Here is a 20,559-nt window from a genome sequence, read left to right as displayed (position 1 = left end):
ATTGTATCGACGATTTTGGTATTCAATTCGTCCAATGTTTCACATTGATTGTTGACGTTATCTAATTCGGCAGTCATTTTCGTAGCAAATTCTTCATTTTGTGTGTAAAGCCGTTGTACGTCAATCCCACACACATAACTAATTACTTATCTGTTAACAGAAACTCTCTCTGTACCATTTTCCCCAGGATACATCACTTTTACTAAAATCCAATACGGCCCCTTGCAGCCATTTTGTTAGGAGACCCGAAATAGTACTGACGCTTTACATTCGTTAATACCGTTTAAGATGGCTTCAAGTTTTTAATGATGACAAGATCCCACAGTGCCGCCTTTTCCATATGGGAAAAATGTGCAAATGCCCATGGCGCCCGAAGTAGAAAGAAAATGACGCCCGAAGTAGAAAGAAAATGACGCCCGAAATCCTTTACAAAAATTTAACTTCAACAAATTGACGCCTATTTTTCTAATTGTCCGATGGCGCCCAAATTTATTTATTTATATTTATTTTATTTAGCGTATGGTTCTCTTCCTTTCCCTCTACAGCACAAGTACAAAACCTTTCAAAAATTAACAAATCTTTGTCGTCAAGCAAAAATAAATCAGAACAAAATCAAAACAAAAAAACACGGTTTGCTCGGCAACCAAATTCCATTACAACTGGAGCGAATCCAGCCATTTTAGTGCATGCGGCGTCGTTGATTTAATGTCTTCGATAGGCCCCTGGTACGAAAACACGGGACAATTGAGTAGCAGGTGGTCGGTGGTTTGATATTGTTCGCCACACACACAGCCGGGATCATCGACGTAATTCCATTTATGCAGCATGTAATTGCATCTACCATGGCCTGTACGTAGCCGATTTAAGTTGCACCAAGCTTTACGTGGCATCATAAACTCAATTGAACGGCTGGAATGTGTGTTGATGTCGAAAATTGTACTCGGATTAGTCGATTCCGGCCAAGCGACCTTCCATTGTGTGGTCAAGTCCACATTCCTCGACGACATTTCCCTCGCTGTTTCACTTGGTGTGAGTCTTGATTTCAACCGTTGTATGGTCGGATGTTGTATGTCGTGGTACAGTGGTACATTCGGATTTGCGGCAGCTTTCTGGTAGTCTCTCAGTAGTGCTCGCTTTCGCCTGATTTCAGGTGGTTCGATATCACAAAGTGCTGGGAGCCATGGTATCGGCGTTGATGAGACTGTGCCCGAGATGATTCTCATGGTTTTGTTTAATTCTCTGTCTACCTTATGAACGTGAGTGCTGTGTAGCCACGATGATGAACAGTACTCGGCAGTAGAGTAAATGAGGCCCATGGCAGTCGTTCTGTGGCAATTAGCGGTAGCTCCCCAGGATGTATGAGCCAATTTTTTGAGTAGGTTATTCCTCGAAGCTAGTTTAGATGACACATGATTGCATTGTTCTTTGAACGTAAGTGCTCGGTCGAGCTTCGTTCCCAGGTATGTTGGGTTGAACGAGTGCTTTATGCCGACTCCATCGAACCAGATTCTAAGCTCGAGTTGGGCGCCACGGTTCCGTAGGTGAAAACATGATGCGACAGTCTTTGCCGGGTTGGGTATCAGTCTCCAATTTTTACAGTACTGCACCAGCTGTGCCATGTCGCCATTCAGAGTATTGTTGATTGTGTGAAAATCTTTATGTTGCGTTGTGTAGGCCATGTCGTCCGCAAAAAGGAACTTACGGGACTCTGATGGGGGGAGATCATGTGTGTATAGGTTAAATAGCAAACATGACAATACTGACCCTTGTGCTAGCCCGTTGTTTAACTTACGAATTCCGCTTTTCTGGTCGTTCAGGTAGATCTGGAAGATTCTATCGCTTAATATGGTGCTGATGATGTCGCAAATTTCCAGGCATGGTATGACATTGATGAGTTTGAACTTTAACTCGAGCTTCCATACTGTGTCATAGGCTGCAGTGAGATCGACAAGCACCATTCCGGTCTTGAGACCCTTTTGATATCCTGATTCGATGTGATTGGTCATCGACAGAACCTGTTCAGCGCAGCTGCGTCCTTCTCGAAAAGCGGCCTGTTCCGGAGGGATGACTTTTTCGATTTCCGGCGACATTCGGTTGTACAGCAGGCGTTCAAACAGCTTCAGGGCCACGGATAAAAGTGCGATCGGGCGGTAGTTTTCTGGCTTCGTTTCATCTTTCTTCGGCTTCAACAATGAAATTATTTTTGCCATCTTGAATGCAGCTGGTAGAATGTTTGCCTTGAGTAAATCTGTGTGGCGCCCAAAAGCTTAGTGCTACACTGGGATCACATGAAAAAACCCCACCTTCACTGTACAGCCGAGTAGCTGGATATGAGCTCACTCCAAGGGACCGAATTTCATAAACTTTTTCCCCTGATTGGTACGGCCAATACCTATCTAATACCCTGTACCAGCCCTGTACCTGGTTCACATCAATGGCTCACGAGTCGGTCATCATCACAGCAGTACTGTGTCATCATCCAATTTCTATAAACGTTTTTGTAAATATCTTTCATTTGACGTATCACTTACATGTGTAGCGTTTAAATAGCGTTCCGGAGATATCTTCGAAAAACCCAAAACCACTTAGGTAGCCCTAACTCAGGAAGGACCGACTCAAATATGCCCATTTTCATACAAGCCCTCAGTACTTTGTACGTGGCTAACAAGACGAATCTGTTATGCGAAGCGAAGAAAGCCGAGAAAGAATGGTCGGAGGTCAAAGCACCGAACCGCATACGATGGCGACCATTTGTAGTGTCTCGAGGAGTGAGATGGCAGATGATGATGAGTTGTACTTGACGACTCATAGGTTCAATTTTGGACCAATTTATCCACTCTACTGCATTGCAAGGCCAGACGAAAATGGCAGACACGGCACGCAACTGTTTTATCTGTCCCACTCTGAAAGCAATAACTCAACAGTATGCCACTTTGTTCGATTGAATTACCAATTTAATAATCCCAATTGTTTCGTTAAAATAATTATTATCTCCAACAATTTGCCACACATTCCGATTCCAATATAAAACTCCGAGCGAGGAACAAGAAATAAATTACAAATAGCTGAAAATCCTTTCAAAAGCAAAACTCACTCCCACTCTCCATCCACAAAATACTTTTGCTAATGGTACAATGCAACAACTACAACGAGCGTTTAGGGGTTATGCATAGAGAGGAGTAGCTAGGAATTATAATTAGTTTTTGAGTGATGTGAAGCATCATGTTTGGGTAGTATGGTCTTGCCATATATTATAAAATATATATATTTGTCCCCCTCCAGACGTTGGTACAACATTTTATGTTTTAACCCATTCATAACATTCGATGATATTGTTGAGCTTAATTAAGCGGCAGATGACAAGTTGCCGTTCGAAAATTTTGCTTAACGCCAACAGTGAAAATCATTAGGGGTAAGCGTACCAATCCTCGGACAAGAATGAGTCGTCGGACACCTACTGTTCTCTCATTCATAAAAAAAAAGGTTTACGAATGAAAGAATAAGAGTAGGTCGAGTACTCATTTTTGTCCGAGGATTGGTATGCTTACCCTATGAAACCAAAAATTTAAATGAATTTCCATCGTACACCAGTTTTCCGAGTGTGGAAAATAGAAAATGTCGTTCGACTTTGTGTATAAATAAAACAATTCGGTGCCGACATTATTAAATTCTCCGATTTTATGCAACATTATTGGTGTAGTGTATTATACCGCTTTCAAGAACTTTTCAAACTTTGATGTAATGAGCTTATTGTAAGCTTTACCGTAGCATGAAGAATGAATTAATAGCAGGGCAGAATTGGGGGTACAGGGGGATTTTTTCGTGTGTCACCAGATGCCCTTTTTCCTTTTTACCTTTTCATGTACGCGGCGTGATTTTTAGATCTATCAGTTTGGGACGATCAGTTTAATGATCTTGAAACACAGATCCTTTGTTTCTTTCCCGTCATCTTTCAAATAATAGAAACCTTCCAGTCGCCACCAGAAACCCATCCAAAGTGGCAGGGCCCAGTGTAGCGATTTTTGGTGGTTCCATAACGTAGCAGGAGCCTGCGTTTTAGTTGAAGAAACTTGGGTCATTCACATCTAACGTGTATTCCCGCCTCTTCTTCCAGTCCGCAGGAGCACCAGGGAGTCGCCGAGAGTCGTAGCTTGTCTAGGTGACGGTTCAGCCCACAGTGTCCGGTAATCGCTCCAACTACTCTCCTTATGCGACTCCGGTCCATGTTGAGCAGATTTTTAGCCCATTTATCCGCCGGTCTAGGAAAAAAGCTCTTTCTGTATGTACACCTCTTTCGTACGCTTCCCAGCGCTCGGAATGGCTATTCCTAACCCGTTAATGCTTTTTTGCACAGTGGTGTGATTAAAGCCTTAATTTCTCCACGCGAAAGGCCTTGTGTGATGGTAATTCAGGCGAGAAAAATTCTACTTTCTCAGCCCTTTCTTTCCCGTCCGAATAGACGGTGTTTCTCGCGGTGATCTGTCACTTTTCATTTCGTGTAGAACAGCGTTTAACTACACCACGCACACATGAAAAACGTTGTGTTCACCTCGTGGAACGTTGTGTTCACCTCGAGCGATTTAAACTTCTTTCGCTCTTGTTCGACTGCTCTATTTTTTCTCTCGGTAAACGATTCACTATTTTCAACATTACCGTCGCCTTAGTGAACTCAAGACAATGATTTATTGTATATCTTGAGAATGAACTGCAGACATTTCTGACTGCAGGTGTTTCTTCTGGTACCAGAATAGAATTACTTTGAAATGAAATATGCTGCTCTGCAGCCCGTTTGATGCCCGTTTGAATGACTGTTCTAATGCAACATTAAGCATTTTATGTTGCAAATATTTCGAACTGCCTTGATCCCAGAATAATTTTGCTTCCATTACAGCCGCAGCCCATATGCAATATTGAACATTTAACCCGTGTGGTTGTAACACGCGAAGATGATGTCACACATTCTGTAAGTGTACACATTCAGCCAGATAAATTCGTTACATTCTCTATGGAAGACCGGGATGCTTGTGAATTTCACCTGGTTCTTGCTGGATACCACAAACTACTAACTGGTAACACCATCATTCAATACAAAGAGTCACGCAATTCCATTTCTTGTTTCAACTTTCAGGTAAAGAGCTGCTCGTCGAAAAGGAACGTGACGACGACGACGATGAATATCCTGAAGATAATGCACCGCCGTATCTGTCGCAACATTCTGTATTTCCGGCTAATTGGAGTTACCTACCCTCGACCCATGGACGGATGCATAGTATGGCCTTCTTTCAATCTCCACCATATCAGTCAGTTAATCAAACGTCCATCATCGGAGACGACCATCAAAATCACTGTGATAGAAACATGAACACGACGTTGTCCAACAACAACCACAAGACGCATAACGGTAGCGACGATTTTGGTTTAGATTTGCACAGCGTCATGACTATGGAAATATTGGAACGGGCTAAAGGCAAACCGATAAATGGTTTGGTTGAAACGCGTAACGAAGAAGTATTACGACGTGTGGCTGAAATGCAGCGCATGGTGGAGAGTTCAGAAAAATACTTAAATGAACACGGGGAGCTGGTGCATGAGTACGAAGTCAAAGCAAACGGAAAGGTACCGTGGAATGGATCGTCGATCGATATGGACAGTGATTGTGAGAGTATGTCCAGCAGTAAAGTATCGTCAAATGAGGATGCGCCGGGTGTGTTAAGGCACAGCGACTCATTAATTTTGCTGGCAGAATCAATAAATCTGGATCTGAATGGAATGACCAAGGGACTGAGTCTACTCGGTTCCAGTGTTCCCATTGAGTCTTCCAAATCACACGAGGGTACACCGAAAGCTCAGCGCAGAGTACAGGGCTTGAGTCAACTATTAAACGATTTGCATGCCATCAGCAATGACCTGTCACAGAGTGAAAGTGACTCTGAATCGGTATCTACACCGAACAGTTCACCGATCCATCGGAACCAACACGATCGCAACAATCACAAGAGCTTTCGTTCCAGTTTCGGTTTGCATAGTCCGGACAGTTCAGTACTGGGACCAGATTCAAAGGACACAAACTTGAAGGAGTATTTGCGTCAATTGAAAGAGGCTAGCAACAATGAAAACACGCAAGACATTGACTTGGCGGCAAAGAAACTGACCGAACTGTATGGATTCGAAATTGGTGACGATACGTTCATCGAAAACGATCCGGACGTTATTGATTTGACAGCCATTCCTCCACCACAAACTCCCGACGAATTGGACGCATTATCTGTTATCAGTTCAGCACCGCGGGGTTTCGACGATCCAAGCACTGCACGATTGCATCCTGACGATAATTTCGAGAAATTTCTCGCCCAAGTTGTCATTGCACCACCAACACAAAAAGTAACGCCGGCAAAGGAACTAACTCCGGAAGAGATCATGTCGTACATAATTCCTCCGCCGCCTGGACTCAGTGATGAGGAGCTCAGAAACAGTGAGACTGAACCAATTGTGCCAATAGTTAAGGATGATTATCCCAAAGAGAGCCTCTATAGCAATTCACTGTCAACAGTCCATACCAACAAGCCGGTCGTTCTAGAATATGCAACTGTTGAACGAAAGGGACCATTCTCTTGCTGTACCAAATCCAAAAAAGTGGAAATTGAATCTCCATCGTATACCGAAACCGATGAAAGTGTTATACCGCCTCCACCCAGACGATGTGAGCACTCCAATCAACATCCTCCACCTGAACGACCACCTAAAAGTGTGGAGCTTCAAAGCAAACTGAATGCATCGCCACAAATCCGACCGACAGCTAATACGACTCGTCTGAATGGTGGCGGCGGATCTGGTAATTATTACGGCTTAGAACCACCACCGAGACTTCCGCCAAGAAACGATAACAATAATCACATAACTCCTCTAGTTACACTTCCACCACGCAAACCAAACGTTCCTCCCGTACCGCTCAAACCGATTTTCCGCAATCCCGTTCCTTTACCGAAGAATTTGCACCCTGAATCACCCGTACGACTCGCTTCGATTGGGTCACCCAATATGAACCGGCACGTCACCAACTACAGTATTGTTGACCGTGCATTCACAAGTAGTAGTAACGGCATTTCCCCGATTGCGGCTGTTCGTAACAACGGGCACTATCGATCGTTTAGTGATAGTCCACCAGCTTGTATGCCGAATGCATCCGTTGAATGTAAACCTCAACTGTCGTTGCTGTGCTCACCCCAAATGTCACGAAAAATACCGCCACCAATCAATTCGAATCCGACTTATCCAATGCCAAAGACAAATGGCAGTAGTAGTAGTAGTCCCGTTCCAGAGCCACGCAACGGTCATGTTATCAATGTTATAAACGTTGAGTCGCTTTTAGCTAAAACCGATGTCGCTATGGCCGGTCTACTCTTCAAATTGGATCAAATTGCCGCTCAATGCTCAGCAGCTCAAGCAGCCGGTGGTGGCGTTCTAATCGACGAAGAGAAATTTCAGAAAGCTCGCGATGAGCTGACCGAACGTGCTCTACATTTGGTCACCGCATCCAAATTCCTTGTCATTGCCATGTCGAATGCAACTGGCACCCAATTGCCCGAACATTTAACGTCATGTTTGACTGCACTGCGTCGAATCACCGAACTGGCGCAAGATATGACCAAGCACACATCGGCACCGCTACAAACGCGTAATATCGTGCTGAAAGTGCATGATGTGGCGTCAAGTTTTCGTGAATTAGCTGGCGTTGAGACGGGACCATTCGGTGCAGGTCCACTAGCATTACAAGCGGAATGTTTGGCAAATGTTTTGGCGACATTGCTACGGAGCTTGAGAGTTTTTTCGCCATAATGTTAGTTAATCTGTGAACGAGGATGGTAATGTCTTTCGTTTCTGTTCTCTATTTTTGTTCCAGATTTTTTTTGTTGTTGAATATTTATATACTTGACTACTTGGCCCACATTACGTAATTTAACTAATTAAATTAAAGTAAAAAAAATAAGAATAATTGATGGTGCAGTGGCTAAGACGGAAAAGAATCTTGCATTTTGAGCGTGAGTTGTATCGGCATTGTTTGTGTTAATTGCAAATCTACCACATCCAACTGGCTGCTAAGAATTTCGCGCTCCATGGGCTATGTAGTCTTTTTCGGGCAACTAATGCTTTATGAAAAATTTCCATTTTTGTTCGAGTTCGCCACTCATTTCCAATTTTTACTTTTCCGGATAACACTCTACATCTACACCGAGTACGCACCCATTTCCAATTTTAAGTTTCTCGGAAAAAACCATTTCTTTACTCGGGATAAAAAGATGAAAAGTCTCGTTTTCGTGTGTTTTTTTGACCTCGGCTACGCATCGGATCAACAAAATTTACACGAAAACTCTACTTTTCATCTTTTTCTATCTGGTTATGTAGTAGTCATTTACATAGCAAGGGATAAAAAGATGAAAAGTGAAGTTGTCGTGGGAATTTTGTTGATCCGAGGCGTAACCGAGGTCAAAAAAACACACGAAAACGAGACTTTTCATCTTTTTCTATCTGGTTATGTAGTAGTCATTTACATAGCAAGGGATAAAAAGATGAAAAGTGAAGTTGTCGTGGGAATTTTGTTGATCCGAGGCGTAACCGAGGTCAAAAACACACGAACACAAGACTTTTCATCCCGACTAAAAATTACGGTTTTCGACGCATGTAGCATGTAAAATACTATTCATTCTGAGGGGGAAACTACAAGATCAAATTTTGTCCCACCTACTTCCATTGGTGGCTATTCCGCCATGAAAATAATGTTTTCTTCCCGGAGTTCTTCCGTCAAATTTTCCCGGTAACCAAAAATGTACAGCGGCTATTGGCGTCTATTGGTAACTGTTGGCGTCTGTTGGTCTATTACCGTATATAGTCACCTATGGACGTAAATAGTCACCAATAGACGAAAATAATCCATAACAGTCACCAATAAACGCCAATAGTCAGTAAGAGACGTCAATCGACGCAAATAGTTATCAATATAAGGAAATAAGGCCCTACTGTAAGATGTGTCAAATAAATACATGCCGATAAACCCGTCTATATTTGCGGCTTTTAGCATGTATTGCCGGACAATTTCCTTCTATTGGTAAGTTTTGGTTTCTATTGGTGCCATTGTGGAAATCGTTCTCGTCACTACCGCAAAAATCAGCGATGTCACTGCCTTCCAGTCGGTCTTTTGAGATACGCAATTTAAAAATCAAGTTAAGAAATTTAAATTTTCGATCACATTGTCCATGAAAAGGGTGTGTGTGTGAAGTGACAGAAGACCGACTTGCCAACAGCGTCAATCATTGACACTCCTGTGAAGTAGTGCTCAAATCCTTAATCTATTGGCATCTAGTGGTACCAATGACACCTGTACCAGTATTTGCTCTCGTAGTTTTCCCCTCGATTTATTCATAACAAACACACGAAATCCTTACTGCGCGTTAACACAGCGATGCGAAAGTGACAGATGCGAAATTTCTCGTAATGTCGTAAGGGGCCGTTCATAAATTACGTAACGCAAAAATTGACATTTTCAAGACACCCTCCCCCCTCCTGTAACGCTAGTGTAACGCAAGGTCATACCCCCCCCCCCTCCCCCGGTTTGTTACGTAACACAACTCATGAAAAATTGATATTTTTCTTACAGTAATTACAAAAAAAACTACACGAATTGTATGTATACGATTGCTTCGGATTTTTTTTTACAATTTAGACAGACATGTCCATGCTGATAAGTTTCGGGCGTCCACCTACTGAAAAATAATGTTATTAAAGACTTTACAGACTTTACAGACTTTTTATACGAAATATGTTGCGTGACGTAACGTTATTGTCATGCCCCCCCCCCCCCCCCCCCCCCTCCCCCCTGTAACGCTGTGTAACGCTAGACTGATACCCCCTCCCCCCCTCTTTTGCGTTACGTAATTTATGAACGACCCCTAATGACAATGAAAAAAAGATCTGCACTGTCACTTTCGCGTTGTTGTGTGAAGGTACACTTACCAATACCAATACCCCCTCTAGCAACCAAACTAGGAAAATTAAGGTGGTAAAACTGTACAGTGTATTCTGTCATAGAAAATTTTACTCTTTTAACAATAATTTAAATGAAGTAAGAGCAGCGATGTCCTTTTTTGTGTTGAAAATATTAAGTCTACTGATACCCTTTCGGTGTTCGAAAATGAATAATTTGTTGTTCTGACGTCTTTTTTTGTGAGTTGCTCAGTCATTTTTGTGTGCAAAAATGAAATGAGGTTTAAAATTTATCTTTTTCGCGTGACGTCGATATTGCTTTGAAAAAGAGCTCGGCACGGCAACTCTATTACAAATAAGAGTCAGTGTCATATTTGTCAAAATAAGGTGGTATTTTGACTGGGGCAAAACGAAGTTTGGTTGCTAGAGAGGGTATTGCCAATACGCAAAAAGTGACGTGAATGGGAACGAAAAGTAATGTCACTGGAAACGAAAAGTGACAATAAATAACCGATACAATTCCATCCAAAAATGTATGATTTGAATTTTCCGTCTAATTTTGAGGTAAGTTTCCGTGCCTAAATGAAATGTTGTTAATTTTTGAAATTATTTAAAAAAAAAAGAAAGGAAAAATCAAAATGAAAATTGTTTTTGTTCGGCAATTCAAAATAGGATGCAATTTGTTTAAATTAGACAGCCCGCATATTATATATATGAATAATGATAAATAAAACAAAATAATAAAAAATAATAATAATTATGATCGTTAGTGTTGTTTAACATTTTACCAATAAAATATATTAAAATATGTACGTGGACGTATATGCAGTGATAAGTTTGATGAATAGATAGATATGAAATTTACAAAGTAAATTTATTACAATTAAACAAAGAAAAAAAAAACATAAAATCAATGTTGTACTACATACCAGTGATCATCTACAAAAATTATAAATTAAATGAATGTTATATCCTCTCTCTACGATAAGACTAAAATATTTACGGAAAAATACGACAAACCAAGGCAAAGGTTATTTCTACCGCATTCAATAGGTATAAGTCTGTAGTAAGTCTCTCGTCGAATAGAGAAAAAAGCTCTGAATGGATGGGTTTTACTACAATTCAGCATGGCAATTTAGAACCAGAAATGTCCTGAAACTGATATATCGCGAAAACCTTGAATTGATCCAACCATTTTTCCTGTATGACTCGATCCCTTTCTCGCTTATCCTGAAATTACTTAGAATTTCAGATTTAGATCATTTTCATTATACGGTACTCCTCAACGTAACCCCACTCAAGTAGTCCTTAACCTCAATTATTTGACGTTAAATGCGCTCAATTTACTGGTTTTTACATGAACATCGTTCGTTCAATAGGTCTGTTCCAAGTGCAAGTGCAAGACTAATTTTAGTGCATTTAAATGACAAATTTCATCCACAGAGCCATAACCTCTACGATTTTACGAACATTTTGTTAACAATATTTGTTTGGTTGTTATGGCTCCGTGGATGAAATTTGACATTTCGTTGTTGCACTTGGAACAGACCAATTCGCCTAACGTCACACTAATTTCTATGTTGGACGAATTTGACTATCGGACATAAGTATGTTCAACTGTTGCTCACTACACAATTCATGTCACCACTTTCTATATTGACAAAATGTAAATATTGGACATAAGTATGTTCAAGAACGTAGTGTCATCTGTTGAACGTAAAAATTATGAATTTTTTGTAATTGTAAAAAAAATCCAGTGAACCAACCTCGTTTAGAAACTAAAAATTGAAAAAGTTTTTCACGACATTTCTAGCTTTCTTCACGAATCGTGAAGAAAAGCGCTAAAAAGTTAAATTACCTGAGCAACTCCAGTGAAAGAATTTTCGTTTCTGAACGAGCTCTTAAGTCGGTTGAATAATAGATGAATCGTCACTTGCCTCCGGCACGTGATGTACAAAATGTTGTTTCTGGAAACCTCTATTTTTCTGTAAGGGAGAAGTTATTCATAAAAAACTCCCATGTCACTACTCCAAATTTATGTCCATCTTCAAACTCAAACTCCATTACTTATTCCTTCGTCGACTCAAGCAAATATTTTTGAAAATTACCCAGGTTAGTGGCAACAAGGAAAAATGTACGGAAAGAGTCAATTTTCCAACTCTTCCACAACTTTTCATTCTCAATTAACAATTATAAACGCCCAATGTATGTCTGCTTATCTATTTCTCTATTTGTCGGTCACAAATTCCCAGCGTGAAAAATACGCAAATAAAAAACCCCCAGCCAAAAAAATTGGCAAAACAAAAATTAAAATGCAATGCAAACCAACAACACAGTCAGTAGGCTCGCGTAGCACGAATACTTCCAGCCAAAGAAATCAGCAAAACAAAAATAATTGTGCCACGCAAACCAATTAGAGTCGATAAGCTCACACACAGCACCACGTAATGTGATACGAATGTATGAAATTCAATGACCCTAACCATAGTACGACGTACGATAATATTTAGCGATTAATAAGAATTATGTATCACTGTTTTTTATATGAAAATTTTTTCATGCATGCAGTGTATGTTGTCGGTATAGTGAGTGTGTTTGTTATGCATGCATAGTCAGCGCGTATATTTTGTCGGTATAATGTTATGCATGCGCAGTGTGTGTGTGTGTGTACATTGTCAGATTGAAATATTTAATTTGAATTTGATATTTTTTTGTGATATTTTCGTTATTAGGATTGTATGTTGTTGAGACAGATGGAATATTGGTTTCTTCGGCAAAGTCTTAGAGTTTTGAGAGTAGAAGACGGCGGCATTCATGAAAAAGTCGGGAAGTTAGAATTGGCTGTTTCAATTATGGTTTTGGGATTATCTCAGGAACTATGGGAGATGGAATATTGGTTTCTTCTGCAAAGTCTTAGAGTTTTGAGAGTAGAAGACGGCGGCATTCGTGAAAAAGTCGTGAAGTTGGAATTGGGTGTTTCAATTATGGTTTTGGGATTATCTCAGGAACTATGGGAGATGGAATATTGGTTTCTTCGGCAAAGTCTTAGAGTTTTGAGAGTAAAAGACGTCGGCATTCATGAAAAAGTCGTGAAGTTAGAATTGGCTGTTTCAATTAGGTTTTTGGGATTATCTCTGGAACTATGGGAGATGGAATATTGGTTTCTTCGGCAAAGTCTTAGAGTTTTGAGAGCAGAAGACGACAGCATTCATGAAAAAGTCGGGAAGTTAGAATTGGCTGTTTCAATTATGGTTTTGGAATTATCTCTGGCCCTGCGGGAGATGGAATATTGGTTTCTTTGGCAAAGTCTTAGAGTTTTGAGAGTAGAAGACGGCGGCATTCGTGAAAAAGTCGTGAAGTTGGAATTGGGTGTTTCAATTATGGTTTTGGGATTATCTCAGGAACTATGGGAGATGGAATATTGGTTTCTTCGGCAAAGTCTTAGAGTTTTGAGAGTAAAAGACGTCGGCATTCATGAAAAAGTCGGGAAGTTAGAATTGGCTATTTCAATTAGGTTTTTGGGATTATCTCTGGAACAATGGGAGATGGAATATTGGTTTCTTCGGCAAAGTCTTAGAGTTTTGAGAGTAAAAGACGTCGGCATTCATGAAAAAGTCGGGAAGTTAGAATTGGCTATTTCAATTAGGTTTTTGGGATTATCTCTGGAACAATGGGAGATGGAATATTGGTTTCTTCGGCAAAGTCTTAGAGTTTTGAGAGTAGAAGACGACGGCATTCATGAAAAAGTCGGGAAGTTAGAATTGGCTGTTTCAATTAGGTTTTTGGGATTATCTCTGGACCTATGAGATTCGGATTATTGGTTTCTTTGGCAAAGTCTCAGTTTTGAGAGTAGAAGACGGCAGCATTCATAAAAAAGTGTGGAAGTTGGAATTGGGTGTTTCAATTATGTGTTTGACGGAATTATGTGTTTGGCGGGATTAGTTGTTTCACGGCATTACGTGTTTGACAGGATTAGGTGTTTGACGGGATCATGTGTTTGACTGGACTAGGTGTTTCACGGAATTACATGTTTGACGAGGTTAGGTGTCTCACGGGATACGGGATTAGGTGTTTGATGCGATTGGGTGTTTAACGGGATTAGAAGTTTCACGGGATTAGGTGTTTGACGCGATTGGGTGTTTCACGGAATTACATCTTTGACGAGATTTGATGTTTCACGGGATACGGTATTAGGTGTTTGACGCGATTGGGTGTTTTACGGGATTAGGAGTTTCACGGGATTAGGTGTTTGACGCGATTGGGTGTTTCACGGAATTACATGTTTGACGAGATTAGGTCTCAATCTTAATTCAATTCCTAAATTGACTGATCTTGAGTTGAGATCTCAACTCAACTTAATTCCTAACTTTCTTCTCGCCCTAAAGGCGTTTTGTTGGTTCCTAGGGAGCTCATCATTTTATGAAATATAACGTTACGGAGTGTTGTTCGTCCTTACAGAATTCATCTTTTTACGAAAATTTACAATTTTCTTTGTACATAAAAAGCGGTTTAACACGCTGAGCGATCCGGCCCATTGCCCCGGAGCGAAGCGGAGGGCCGCAATGCGAGCCGGGCGCCGGAACGGTGTCGGTAACTTAGGAGTTATTTTTTTTTCTTTCGCAACGTCTAATAATTAGTATGTGTAACTTTTGTTATAAAAAAATTTAAATTTACAGAACCAAATTATAGACGGCAACTGAATTCACCCTTTAATAAATTGTATTAGGTAAATTGTTTGGTTTGTCATAGAAAGGTAAAAAGTTGGTTCTGGAGATATTATAACTAGATATGGAAATAACAAATGTATGGAATGGAGATAAAACATATTAAAAAGTTGAGATAACAATTTCAGAAAAGAAGATAACATCAGAGATTAAAAATTTAAAAATGAAGATTTCAAATGGAGATAAAAACAACTAAGACTGAGATAACAACATGAAAATGCAGAAACTATGAAGTATTTGACGACATAAGGGATTAGGTGTTTGACGGGATTAGGTGTTTGCGGGATTAGGTGTTTGACGGGATTAGGTGTTTGACGGGATTAGGTGTTTGACGGGATTAGGTGTTTGACGGGATTAGGTGTTTGACGGGATTAGGTGTTTGACGGGATTAGGTGTTTTTCGGGGAAGCTTGCTAGGCGGCGATGTGGCGCGTAGCGCCACGGGAGTCGACTAGTCACGTATGAAAAGCTCAAAAAACATAAATCGAGTGGATTGACCCAAGAGACCCGACTATCCTATAACCTATAGTAGCCATCTATGAAATCGAGGAATCGTTAGGAATCGAGTTATCTAACAAGCGTTACTACAATGTACTTCAAGCAAAATGTAAACCAAAACCATAGATTAATAGCAATAACTTAAAGCAAAAACACAGCACTGCTCCTAGCATGAACACTTAAGAGTCAATTCGCCAAAACTTCGAACAGCTTATATGGAATCGGGATTCAAGCCGACGGCGATCCAAACGAGCTATAGCTCAAACGATTCGTCGTTCCATTCTGAAAATTTCGTGGAACAACTTTTTTCTCGAAAATTTTTTGTTGGGCTGAGAAATTTTCTCCGGAGCTGTCGCGGAAATCGTTTTTTTATCAATAGCTCCAACTTGCGAGATGTGGATAAAGTCAAATTGTGAACGTTTATGAAGGTCGATGAGGGGAATATTATCGACCAACAAACGCCGATGTCCGGCCCACCCAGCCCAAATTTCGTGTCATCAGTCTGTTCTCTACAAAAAAATCTAGGATACATCTTCTGGCTCTATCATGTTTGTCTTACTATTTATCATCTAGTAAAACTATAAAGAATACAATTTTGATGAAGTCGCTCGAAAAAACGTTATTTGGAGAACGTCAAAGTAAAACCAAGTGACTTTCTGTAGTTAGACCCTGACTTTCTATCACTTATCCGTTTGTTCGGCACACAACACCAAACCAAAAATGTATTTCACACTACAATTTCCACTTCGTCTAGCCTGTTAAAATACATACACCGAATACAAAGCCAAGCCCTTCCATTACGCCAACCTCTCCACCTCGAACGCAGGACCGATTTAATTGCCTTGTAACCCGCAGACAAATCACTTAGTCAGCAAATTCAATAAAATATTTATTGCCTTCAAGTTGAAAAATTGTTAGATTCAACCTTCCCAATTGCGAACAACAAGCAAGAAGAAGGAAAAAAGAAACTTCCCCGAAATGTTGACAAATTTCAGTTGAATTTGAACACTAAACTCCAAGGAAATTGTTACGTAATCGATACGATAATGATTTATGTTTAAGTTTTCATCAGCCTCATTTTTCGGGCGGAATTCGAGCCAAGTTTATTTTAACAGCAGTGTATCACATTGCATAGCACACACACAACAAATATTTTTTCGTGTCGTTTTTTGTGGATAATGCTACGTATGAATGTGCCGTCTCATCGACCTGCCGACTCAAGTCAAAGAGGTGTACATTTCCATCTGAATGTTATTTTCCTTTCGGCTGCTGTTTCTTCGGTTCAAACTTGTTGTGTCATTGGGATGATGATAATGATGTTTAATATTTTCAAGGGGGTTGATTTTTCCCTTGTAATAAAGTTGTCTTTCGATGAGTTGGTTCGGTCTTTTTTTTCTTCTCCTGATTCGGTGTATATTTGAAGAGTGGAAATTTTGATAAATTGATTACCCGATATTTTCCTGTCTCTGCAGACACTTGTATCAATTACGTTAAAGCGTTACAGCTTTAAGTTAATTTAATTCTGGATTTTTTTCTGGAGATTGTGTCTTTGATTGATTTGGGAGATGGGTACATGAATTCGACAGCGAACAATCAGTGTGACGAAGAATGAAATTCTGTCTATGAATGTACTTTCGTTCATTTTTCCGGCATATCGTTAAACATGATTTGTCTTGGCACGGAAAACCTTTTGCAGCCCTCAAATTCGTTGAAAATTCTTGGAAATCGAAGAAGAAACAAGAAAAAACTTTCGAACCCCAGAAATTCCTCAGAAAATCCTTTTGCACTAAAAATGCACGATTATCTGTCCATCGCTTGTCACAGCTAGCGAGACTCCGTAATCCTGCTGCTAATTCTTGAAATGAAACTCCACCGATTCCATCATTCAAAGTTTTTTTTTTGGTCCTTACTTCCCACTTTAGCACAATTCTTCTGAAACGAGTCTAATTTTAAAATCGGAAAATTAGCTTAACCGAATTCTTCCGAATGAAGTTCATATTGCCTTTGCTAGACTTCTTAGAAGTGACTTAACATCTTACTACCGAGCAAAGCTGGTGGAAGTATCTTTTTTATTCATCTCTGCAGAAAAACATCCGTACCGTTAAACACCAGCTTCTGTTGACTGCTACACAACCTTTTTGAATTTCATATACTAATTATAGCCAATAGTCAAAGCACCTGACATAGTAGTAGAAAAATGCTTATGTCAAACAGAGTAATGAATTATACGGCAGTGTACTATGTAAGTGTTCACTTTTAGATTGTTTATGCCGTTAGTGTAAATAATAATCTATTTGACATAAGAAATATTCAACTAGAATGCTGGGTGCGTTGTTATAATACATACAAAATTATAAGTTTTGCCTAAATAGCTGGTTTTGTAGTTGTAAATTGAAATGAATGTGTTCGTTAGTCCAGCCGTGACATGGATGTGTTCTTGATTTTTAACTACATAAAATACAGGAAATAAAACAAAAATAAAGAAAATATTGAAAATATGCTAAGCAAATAATAAATTCATAAAAAATAATCTTTTTGAAATACATTCTGTGGACGGATTAATATTATTTCAACAGCCCTAGCAATGGGTTTAATATACGGTGGCGGGTAGTATATTACATTTGCTTTTCTTTCGGAATGTCTAATTCATGGCATGTTGAATGGTTTTTATACAAAAATGACAAATTCGAAGCCCAAATAACCAATCAACGAAAAGAACTTTGTTCAGAGTTAACGCCGAAACGGCTAGTTCCATAAAAAAAACATCGCCTGAATCCCTAGACCTGTTTGCAAGGTCTGCTGAGAGAGAACTAAACAAGTGTGGTTTCCGATAACTTTTGACGCGCGATATTAAGTGTTTTCATGGTTTGGCGAGTGTAAATTTCATTAAACTGTCTTCGTACACTTCTAAAATAGGGAAATTTACAAGTGAACACTGTCCGATTTTTGGCCTCCTAATTTTGTAAACAATGTGTGTGCCTTGATTAGTGTTTATACAAATTTCATCCAATTTGCAGTGACAATCTGTCACTGACAGATTGTAGTTACAGTAGGTTTCCTAGATCCTAAGTAAATTGAGTTGTAATGGCTTTAATGTCCATATTCTAACTTCTCGATGAAAATTCCATCCGAAGTTGTATAGATGGATCTCAGATCCAATAAACCGATTTGACAAACTTTTTTCCTCCGATTGGTGTGATTGGCAGCTTCTATTGTTTCTGGTGTTGTTTCGATATGTCCAAGAGACCTGAAAACGACCTAACGGAGATAAATTCACTGCTCCCTATACCATTTTGCTCATATTTGAAATTAAAGTTCTGTTAGCCATTACACAAAATTGCGCATTCACACGAGATATTAGAGAACGTCAGACTTTTTTAACGCACACAAACAAACGCAAACGCTAAATCCGTACAAATAGCAAATGTCAACGATAAAACAATTGTGTGTAGGGCATGATCTCAGGTAGCTAGTTTTTGAAACGGACTTATATTTGCCATGCAATAAGATTTTTGTAAATCTTATTGCTCATCGGAAATAAGTCTGATTCAAAAACTAATTACTTTACCGGAGATCCTGAGATCATGCGCTACACACAGGCATGTTGTTCCATCAAAATCCGCACTAATAGAAAAGTTAACGCGCTGGACGTGTACTGTACGTAGTGGACGTGTAAATTGGCTGGCAGACAGCTATTTTTGGATCGAACTTCGGGAACGTTTAGTACACGTGCACTGCGTCAGTAAACGTCCAGTACGTTTGCTCTGGTATCCGAAATAAAATGAAATTTTGATGTACATTATTTCGTCAAATTTCGTTCTTTTTAATTTATTTTTTTTTATTTTTCGTGTTTTTATTCATTTATATCGTAACTTTTTCTTAGATAAAAATGTTCTCCATGTTTGGTGCTGGGTTTGAACTGGGGACCTCTTGATCTCAAAGCGGCGCTTCAACCAATGTTGCAATTAAGACATACTACATTGATAGTTGTATTGTGAAGCGTTGGTAGAAGTAGGTAAACGTTGAGCACGTTTGCACACAAAGTACTTATACATGCTATACGTTTACTTACATGACACACATATGAAACTTTGAAAATATTTTTTTTTATTCTAATTAGAACTATGGTATATGACAATGACCTAATATCGAGAATCGTAATCGTAATTCCTTCTTCTTCTTTTTGCGTAATATTTCGATATTTCAACAGTATGAGATTGGAACTCAGGGAATAAAACGTTTTGAAATTTAAATGACTGAATTTAATATTTCTGTTTTTAAGTGAATCCTAAAATCCTGATACAGATACATTCATCTCATGTACGTAAAGGACTTGACATAGTTGCTATTAATATAAAATGCACAGTGTACGAATGTTAACGCACAACAAGTACGATCTTTTGACATCATACTTACCATGCGTATACAAACATCCTAAACGTGTGCTTTTCTCAAACGTGTTGGGCGTATGAAGTAATTTTGCGATGAAGTTACACATACCAAAATTTTACACATGTCCTATGTCGACTACACGCGTGAGATGTATGGCACACATATCGTACGTAAACTTACATACGACAGGTTTGCCATACATACCCGACGCATACTATGCATAACAGAAGTATATCATACATATCTTTTTTATCAGTGGTCGAGTGAAAATTTAATTATTTTCTTTTTTCTTATAAGTTTGCCTTAATCGTTGACATTTGCCATTACCCCACGGATTTAGCGTTTGTTTGAGGGATTTACCGTTAAAAAATCTGCCGTTATCTACAGTGAGTAAATCTCTAAAATGTTTGATTTCAGTATATTTAGCTAATCCTTCTGTCACATCTTTTGACAGCTTTTTACGTTTTAGTACGTTTTCTCCTTCAGTAGCAAAAACCCAATCCCAGCAAAAAAAGAAACTATATCGAATGCCGCAAATGCATTTGAAAACGAACATTCGGTGAAATACTTTTTTATCACACCAAATGTTTATCATTTTATACAAATATGTTCATCTTTATAATAACATCGGTGAAAAAAAACCTAATTTTGTCATGCAAAAATATAGATAAAAATTGACAAAATTGCCGACCACAAAAATATGTCGTCGATTCTCATGCATTTTTTATGCATAGCAAAAGAAGACAGGATCAAGCAACGTAATATTTTGTCTCACATAAAAGTTCAACTTTCTTGTAAGACAAATGTTACGTTGCTTGTTCCTGTCTTCTTTTGCTATGCATAAAAAATGCATATAAATCGACAACATATTTTTGAGGTTGATAAATTTGTCAATTTTACTTTTGTTTTCGAGATCTCAAAATTGTTTCTTCCCCCGAAGTAATCCATGAATCGTCTGTATTCAATTC

The 20,559-nt window shown here is 39.3% G+C and overlaps 1 protein-coding gene across 3 annotated transcripts in view; it reads left to right on the top strand.

The window, feature by feature from the left end:
• The window catches only part of LOC119083046, a 113,625-nt gene extending 105,607 nt beyond the window's left edge, over positions 1-8,018 (top strand). For 2 of the 3 annotated variants that reach the window (XM_037192667.1, XM_037192670.1), the window contains 2 exons: positions 4,892-5,069; positions 5,129-8,018. In XM_037192667.1, coding sequence (XP_037048562.1) covers positions 4,892-5,069; positions 5,129-7,836 — 2,886 coding nt within the window. In that variant the 3' untranslated portion in view covers positions 7,837-8,018. The remainder of the gene's footprint in view (positions 1-4,891; positions 5,070-5,128) is intronic. The other variant, XM_037192668.1, reaches the window with a different exon arrangement.
• Positions 8,019-20,559: the final 12,541 nt, after the last annotated feature.

The sequence above is a fragment of the Bradysia coprophila genome, unplaced genomic scaffold (genome assembly GCF_014529535.1).
Source record: "Bradysia coprophila strain Holo2 unplaced genomic scaffold, BU_Bcop_v1 contig_538, whole genome shotgun sequence".
Classification (NCBI taxonomy): Eukaryota; Metazoa; Arthropoda; class Insecta; order Diptera; family Sciaridae; genus Bradysia; species Bradysia coprophila.
The sequence above is the reverse complement of the archived record's forward strand: the minus strand, read 5'-3'. Positions and strand labels throughout refer to the sequence as shown.